An 8,882-nucleotide genomic window follows, 5' to 3' on the forward strand; every position below is an offset into this window, starting at 1 on the left:
TCTGGCTGGAGGATTTTGTCGGTGATAGTGGAGTTGACCAAAGATTGGGAGGATCCTTTTACTTTGGAAGATTTGGCGGCAGGGTATGAGATAAAAATGGCGGAAAGTGGTTTCGTCAGTTTGTGCAAAAAAGGAGATCGGTTAGTTTTGAATACTGATGTGAATGACAGGGGTTGGAAGAAGTGGTTCCTGTTTGTAAAGAGGGTGTCATTGGGTAACGATGGTTTGTGGTTGACGGAGGGATGGCCGGCGAAGGGTAAGTTCATCTATGGCATTCGTATTTTTATGGTTCGATTATAGCTGAAATGGTTTGATTCTTTTTCCCATGACGCAGAGTTGGATCTGGACTTTCTCGAGTCGTTGGAAACCTCTTCGTCGAAGGTAAAAAAGTTCCTTGCCATCAACCCTTCAGCAAGAACGTTTGCGCGGAAAAAGAAGGCGACGGGTGACCAAGCAGGGCAAGAACAAAGTACTCCATTGAGCACACCAAACAAGGCGGAAGATTCTGAGGAGACAATGTCGACTCGTAAGTAATTGCTTGATTTCATTGCGTTACACTTATGTCATTGCTTTGCGATTAATGGTCTTTAATGCTTTGCTAGAATCGGCTGCTCAAGGCATTCGTCGAAGTCGAAGCTTGACTCAACAAGAGGCTGACTTGCGAATGAGGAGAAAGCGAGGGTTGGCACCTCAAGAGCAGCAACCGGCGTCAGTGGCCGAGAAGGTGGAGCCTGTTCTGGCTTTGCCACCTGAGAGAACGGTCGACGAATCGGGGACCATTACCCTGTCGGCGACCCCTCCACGCAAGCAGCAGAAAACCAACGACGAGCCCTCGGCTCCTGACATCTTGATGCGCTTTCCAGCCAATTTCTTAGATCGTCGCAAGGATGATCAACGTTCCTTGTTTCCTGCCTTGAATCAACTGTTGTTTCCCAGGTCTAGGGAGATGTTAGCCGGTTCGTCCGTTCTGGACATAGCATCTGAAGCGGCTTCCGTTCATTTATATGTAAGCTTTCATTTTGGCTTTGTTTTTGTTGGTTTGGTTGTCCTCAAAGTTGGTAATTGGGTATGTGTTTGGTCAGTGTCTGCAAAATTCTTTGGTGTTGAGGGATAGGGTGATTGGGCTAGCCAAGGAGATGCAAAGGCTGGATGGTGCTGCTAAGAACAGTGAGGCTCAACGCAAAACCGCCGTCAATGTGTTCTAGATGACCAAGAAGGAACTGGACGAGACAAAGAAGAGGGCAGAGGACCTGGAGAAGCAACTGCAAGATCAGTCGAAGGCGACGGAGGAGGAGGTTCAGAAACTCAAGGATCAGCTGAGAGAACAGGCCAAGCACTTGGAGGATAAGGTGGGGATCATTGCTGCCAAGGACGAGGCTTTGTCGAAGGTCCAAGACGAGCTGTCGTCAACTCAGAAGGAGTTGGACGACGCGTTGGACGACTATGCTGAATTGGATATCAAGGTAAGGGCCAAGATGATGAAACAGTTTTTGGATGGAAAGGCTTCAGAGTGGCGTCCTCAAGAGGTGATCGACCGTTTCCTTGCAAATGGCGGGACGCTTGACGAGCTGGAAGAGGATGCTGCGGTGGCGTCGACCGCGGATTCAGGTCCTGGTATGTCTGTTACTATTGCATCGTCGGTCGCTGTACCTGATGTTCAGTCCGTCGAGGATCAGCCTGTGATTGCCGGCGACCAGCCGTCCATTGTCGAAGATCACCTTGTTACTGTTGCTGACCAACTCGTCGACGATGTTGAGGAGCCGCGGGTTGAAGTCGTCGACGACAATGCTCGGGTCAATGAGGTCGTCAATGAGGTCGTCAAGGAGGTCGTCGATGGGCTCGCTGCTGATGAGGCTGATGTTTGAAGGCCGTCGTTTGTGACGGTTTCACCTTTGCTATGTGTTTTTTAAACACTGTTTTGCTTGCAGAACTTATGTTTTAATTTGTCTTGTATCTTTTTGTTCCACTTGGGGGCAAATGGTTGACGATTTGCTTTTGCTTAATATGCTAAGTATTCCTTTACTTTTGCTGTGGACGTGAGGCAAAAAGTGTTTAAAAAATGGGATGAATCAATAGGTAGTAAAATTTGTTTTTAAAAAATGGGATGAGTCAATAGGTAGTAAAATTTGTTTAAAAAATGGGAAATCAACAAGTGAAAATGTTTCGAGAAACAAAAACTTTTTATTAACTCTTTAGGATAACACACTTTACTAACAATATAGTTTTGTAGCTACTCAATATGCCTTGTCGAAAACTTTGTGATTTTAGGCCTATCGTTGCTTTGTTTGCCAATGCCCCTTGCGTCCCAGCGTCGACGCTGAACCCTGAAGATCAGTTCTTGGTTCAGGTATCGGGTGTTTGGCGTCAGACGCTAAGGTTGAATGTTGCCCTGGGCTTCGTTGCGCTTTCGACTGTCGGTTGTAAAAATACTTTGCTTGCTTTGTTAGGGGTGCTGTCGTTCGTAGTCGTTCTTTCTCTTTTCTTAGCGGAATGTTTCCGTTTGTCACTTGTACTGCAAAACAAATGTGGTTAAAGTACCGTTTGCTTAAGTCAGTACGCTTAATCATAATAAAAACTTTGACAGAATAAAATAAGTGGAGTATTTTAGTTTAGACATTACCGTTTTGTCGACGAACACTTTTTACCGTTTGCTTAAAAGTAGTATTTTCTGAGATGGGTTGCGTTCCAACTTCGTGGAACAGGATTACCTTGCTGATCAGTTAACCGATATGCACCGTTGCCGATGACCTGAGTAATTTCATATGGCCCTTCCCATGGGGGAGCAAGCTTTCCGTCGGCCGGATTCTTTGTATTCTGGAATGCTTTCCTTAGTACCCAGTCTCTTAATTGGAACGTTTTAGCCTTCACGTTTTCGTTGAAGCTCCTAGCGACGATCTGCTGCTGTGCGGCCATTCTGATTAACGCTGCTTCTCTTAGTTCTTCAACCGCGTCCAGACTATCTTCCATTTCCTCTTGATTCCTTTCCTTCGTCATGAGTCCGAACCTTGACGTTGGAAAGTCGGCCTCGACTGGCAGAACGGCTTCGCATCCATAGACAAGGGAGAAGGGCGTCTGCCCCGTTACCTCTCTCGGCGTTGTCCGGTTGGCCCATAGAACTGCTGGGAGCTCGTCAGCCCATTTGCCTTTTGCTGCCTTCAACCTTTTCTTAATGGCTTCCATGACTACTTTATTGCTGGACTCAGCTTGTCCATTGGCTTGTGGATACCTTGGTGTCGACGTCCTCAACTCTATGCGAAATTTCTGCAAAAAAGAACGAGTTTTGTCGCTAATGAACTGTGATCCATTGTCACAGACGATCACTGAAGGAATTCCAAACCTGCATATAATGTTAGTCCATATGAATGAAATAACTTCTTTATCTATCACCTGTTTCAAAGCAATTGCTTCAATCCATTTGGAAAAATAGTCAGTTAGTGCTAACATATATACTCTTTGACCTGGCGCCGCGGGTAGCTTCCCAACGATGTCCATTCCCCATCTCATGAAGGGCCACGGAGATAATGTTTGGTGGAGGCGCTCCGATGGTTTATGAACTGTGTTGGCGAATCGCTGACAACTATCGCATTTAGTCACGTACTGCATTGCGTCCTCATGAAGTGTAGGCCAAAAGTACCCTTGTCGCTTCGCGATGTTGGCTAGTCTTCTCCCTCCGACATGACTGCTACATATCCCATCGTGCAAATGGCTGAGGATGGACTGTTGCTCGCTCTTTCGGATGCATCTTTGGGACAACCCCGACGCCGATTTGCGGAATAGGACTCCGTCGATGATATGGTACCGGGAGGCTTTATATTTTAGCTTTCGCGATTCTGCTTTGTCATTGGGTAGGATATCTTTGGTTAAGTAGTCTATGATCGGTCTGGTCCAGTCGTCGTCGTTGTTGACGTCGTCGACTGGTAGGATTTCTTTAAAAGATACGGACGGTTTTTGTAAATGGACTAGAGGGATATTTGTGAAGGCGGTTTTTTTTAGGGCGGAGGCTAGGTTTGCTAGTGCGTCGTCTTGGGTGTTCTGATCTCTTGGAATTTGAGAGATGGTAAAAGGATCGAAGTGTTTGGACTTTTCTTTGGCTATGTTAAGGTATGCTAACATTTTGGAGTCTTTTGCTGCGAAGTCGCCTGTTACTTGACTGACGACGAGGAGAGAGTCGCTGTACACATCCAAGGATGTTGCGCCTAAGTCCTTGGCGACGGTCATTCCTGCAATCAAAGCTTCGTATTCTGCTTCATTGTTAGTTGCTTTAAAATCACAAGATACAGACCTTACTATCATGTCCCCTTGTGGCGACTTTAGCACCATTCCCAGTCCTGCTCCTTGTTGATTGGATGATCCATCGACGAATAAGATCCATTTTCCTTTGCCTTGGACGCTACTTATTTCTTCCAGCTCTTTATCGGCTATAACCTGTAAATCGGGGCTGAAGTCAGCCACAAAATCTGCGAGAGCTTGGGACTTAATTGCCTTCCTAGGTTGGTATTCGATGTCCATCGTGCTCAACGAGATGCTCCATTTACCCAAACGCCCTGTTAGATCTGGTTTTCTCAAGACAGACTTAAGCGGGTAGTTAGTCATCACCACTACGTGGTGGGTTTCAAAATAGTGCCTCAGTTTCTTAACAGCAGTAAATAAGGCAAGGGCTAATTTCTCTAAGGAAGTGTATCTTACCTCGGTTGGGAGCAGGGTTTTACTTACGTAGTAAACCGGAAGCTGCCCAGCTTCATCATCTTCTCTGGTCAGGACTGCGCTGACGGCTACAGTACTTACGGCAATATAAAGCTGCAAAGGTTCGTTAGTTTTGGGTTTCGACAGGAGGGGTGGCGTCATTAAATATTTTTTTAAATCCTGCAAGGCTTTCTCATGATCGTCAGTCCATTCAAAACCTTTATTTTTTCTTAAAACTTTATAAAATAGGTGACATTTGTCTGACGACCTAGAGATGAAGCGATTTAATGCTGCCACTCGTCCCGTCAATTTCTGGGTTTCTTTAACATTTCGGGGGGATTGAATATTTATTAGGGCTCTGACTTGGTCAGGGCTAGCTTCAATTCCCCTTTGTGTTACTACATAACCCAAAAATTTTCCAGCAGATACTCCAAATGAACATTTAGTAGGGTTAAGTTTCATACCATACTTCCGCAATACCTCGAAGGTCTGCTTGAGGTGATCAACGTGATCTTTGGCTTTTTTAGATTTCACCAGCATGTCGTCGATGTATACCTCCATCGTCTCTCCTAGCTGGTCTTTGAACATCTTATTGACGAGTCTCTGGTACGTCGAACCTGCATTTTTTAGTCCAAATGGCATAACTTTATAACAATATATACCTTTGTCGGTCATGAACGCCGTCTTCTCTTGATCATCGGGATGCATCAAGATCTGGTTGTAACCGGAGTAGGCGTCCATGAATGTTAAGAGCTCGTGACCTGCCGTTGCATATACCATGGCGTCGATGTGCGGGAGTGGGAACGGATCCTTAGGGCATGCTTTGTTGAGATCGGTGAAGTCGATGCACACTCTCCACTTGCCATTCTTTTTGCTGACGACGACAACATTTGCGAGCCAATCTGGGTATTTCACTCCTCTTATTTTTCCTGTGTCGATCAGCTGCTGCACCTCGTCATTGATGATCTTATTCCTTTCTGGCGCAAACTTTCGACGCTTTTGCTTGACGGGCTTATGATTGGGGTCGACGTTCAACTTATACGAGATGATGCTTGGGTCTATGCCAGTCATGTCCTTATGCGACCAGGCGAAACAATCTTTATTCTCTCGGAGAAAGGCTAATATGCTGTTTTTGAGTTCAGGTTTTAGGTTGGCTCCGACACGAACGGTTTGATCAGGCATATCAGGGTCTAAGGGTATTTCGTCGATTTCGAGGTCGTTGGGATTGTCTGGTGTCGGGCCATGCTGTAATTCCTATGCGGTTCTCATGGATGGTTTAAGGGTCGTTTTGTAGTAGTGTTTGGCTTCGCGGGGCTCCCCTTTAATTTCTTGGACTCCCCACGGGGTAGGAAATTTGATTGATTGGTGATACGTGGAAGGTATGGCTTTTAATCGGTGGATCCAGGGTCGTCCCAATATAGCATTATAGGCTGATGGGCAATCTACGATGTTGAATTTGGTTTGAGGGTTTAGGCCTCCTGCATAGGTTGGGAGGGTTATATCTCCGAGAGTTGACATGATTTCCCCACTAAAACCGACCAGAGTCGTCGACCTTCTGGTGATGTCGCTATCCTTCAACCCCATATCTTCCATGGCTTTTCTGAATAAGACATTTGCGGAGCTTCCTCCGTCGACCAGCACCCTTCGAAGCAGACAATTCCCGACGAGCAAAGAAATTACCAAGGAATCTTCATGATCCCTGCTAATGTTGTTGACGTCATCATCGTCGAAAGTAATCAACATTGCTTCTAGCTTCTTTTCCAGGGGGTCTCTGATCTCGTCTGGGACAACTGCATTCTCTATTGTCGACTTTGCGACCCTTTTTGCTGCAGAGTTAGTTAGTCCACAAATATCGGAACCACCAGTGATAACATTAACTATTACCTTGGGTATAGGGGGCTTGGGAGGCCCGGATGCCGTCGTCTTTTCTGGCTCACGGCGACCTGCGTCACTGCTTTTCTTTTTTCCCAACAGATGCTTGAGGTTGCCTCTCTTCAACTGGAAGGCGACTTCTCTTCGCAGGGCATAGCAGTCTTCCGTCTTATGGCCATGATCACTATGGAACTCGCACCATTTGCCCATATCCTTCTCTGATTCCGGCTTGTTGCTCTTCGACGGCCAACGAACTTTGCTTCCCAGAGGCTCCAATTCTTTCACCACCGCTACGATATTCACGTCAAAGCCATATTCCGATATATCGGGATACTGGGGGGCGTCGAGAATATCCTCTACCTGCACAGCATTAACAGAACGTGATCTACCTATCGCCTCGTAAGGCTGAAGTCGCCATGACCCTCGGAGGTTGCTGGCGGCCTTTCGATCGGACGAGCTTCTGGAACCTGGATAGGAACTGCGATTGGCGATATCTTCATCGAAGCGCATTTGAGCCACGGCTCGGGTCCTGACCTCTTCGAACGTCGAGCATGGATATTTGACCATATCTTTATACAGATCCGAGTCTGTATGCAGTCCGCGGAGGAAGGCTTCAATGGCAGTCCTGTTGTCGACATTCTTGATCGAGACTTTCTCTTTATTGAACCGGGACCAATAGGCTATGATGGTCTCCTTAGGACCCTGGACGATCTGATATAGATCGCTTGTCTGCTTGTCGAACTGCCTGCTACTTTCAAAATGGGAGTAGAATTTGTTAACTAACATAGCAAAACTAGTTATACTACCTGGTTCAAGTTTGCCGAGCCACTTGAGGGCGGGGCCTGTCAGCGTCGCACCAAATGACTTGCACATGCATGCCTCCCAGCACTCGAACGGGATAGAAGCTTGCCACATTCGCTGCTTGTAATACTCGACATGCTGCTCTGGACAGGTCGTTCCATCATATAGCGACGTAAACGTCGGGAGCGACAATCTTCTGGGAATCCGGGCCAAGGCCAACTCGTCACAGAAAGGGGTAGCTGCAAATCCATCCGGGGCTTCTCGCTGGACGGGGATTGGCACGCCGGGCATCTTTTTCATCATTGACAGGACCATGGAGTTCTGCTTTTCTAGGGCAACCAACCTTTGGAGTAGGATTTCAGTTCGATCAGGTTGCGGGTTACCTTGGTCGTCGCCTGGAGTCCGGATGCTTCCTTGCCCAGGATTTCTGACGGGAGGGTCCACGTCCATTTCCTCGCCACTAGTTTCAGTATCAGTATCATGGGGGGACTCAATGACATCGAACGACGGCATTCTGGGGATCAAGTCTAGCTGCCTCGGTCGGCGGCGACGATTGCTTTGGGCGGATTCCAGTTGTTGGCGGAGGGCGGCGGCATCGGAGTCTGACGCTTCTTTTTCTTTGCTGAGACGCTCGTTAGATTCCCTAGCAGCCTCGAGATCGGCTTGAACTTTCTCATAGGCAGCTTTTAGCTGTTCTGGGGTCATTTCGTCAGCTGACATGTTGAAGGCTTGGTGAGAAAATTTTTTTGATTTTGCCTAGTTGTAGCCCCACGGTGGGCGCCAAATTGTTTATGCTAATTTTCGTTAAGTGGGATTGAATATCAAAATCTAGGCTGCGAGTCAACTAAGCAAAATATAATGTGAAGTAAAGGAGAAAAATAAATGACACAAGGAGTTGGTGACGCGGAAAACCCAAAGAAGGTAAAAACCGCGGGTAGAATGAGGGTCTACCAAACTTTCACTATGCAAAATGATATTGAATTACAAGTTTTTGAGGTAGGATGAAGACTTGGAACAGATGCCATGTTTTCTGTTGCTGCAACCCTTATATAGACGATTTGCTGGGCTATGCCCTAGCCGTTGCAAGGAGATAAGTTCATGCCCCTGATTCTCGGATTTAGTTGCTGAAAATATTCTTCTTCTGTTTTGAATTCTCTCGGACTGATTTGGCTGAGTTTGGACTAAGTCCTTGCTTTATCCTTTTCCTAAAAAATAGGAAGTTATCATTTGACTTTGTCTTCCATCGATGCTAGTAGTGCGTCGTCGAGCTTACGGCTTCGTCGAGGAAAGTCTTCGTCATTGATCTTCATTGACTACCGTTGAATAAATCTTACACATTTTTATCCATAACACCCCTAAAGATAACGGAGTAGACAACGACGTCTAGGGGCGGAATTGGAGGTGGTTCAGCTACGTCCAAGTCCACAACTTGTGGAATCTGTTCCACAACAGCTGGTGCAACAACATCTCCTGCAGGCGGATCTTCCATGGAACTTCCGGAAATTTTGGGCGGAAGTTCCAATTTT

The 8,882-nt window shown here is 46.6% G+C and overlaps 1 protein-coding gene across 1 annotated transcript; it reads right to left on the reverse strand.

Annotated features, from left to right (window-relative positions):
• Positions 1-5,937: 5,937 nt before the first annotated feature.
• Positions 5,938-8,076, reverse strand: LOC145574695 (uncharacterized). The gene has a single exon (XM_081632547.1). It carries the CDS (start codon positions 8,074-8,076, stop codon positions 5,938-5,940), a length of 2,139 nt encoding a protein of 712 aa, XP_081488673.1.
• Between the last annotated feature and the right edge of the window lie 806 nt (positions 8,077-8,882).

This window comes from Chenopodium album, chromosome 2 (assembly GCF_948465745.1).
Source record: "Chenopodium album chromosome 2, dcCheAlbu1.1, whole genome shotgun sequence".
Taxonomy (NCBI): Eukaryota; Viridiplantae; Streptophyta; class Magnoliopsida; order Caryophyllales; family Amaranthaceae; genus Chenopodium; species Chenopodium album.

Excerpts from the sequence above, each read along its gene's own strand:
- LOC145574695 (XM_081632547.1), bottom strand. The coding sequence starts at position 8,076 with ATGTCAGCTGACGAAATGACCCCAGAACAGCTAAAAGCTGCCTATGAG.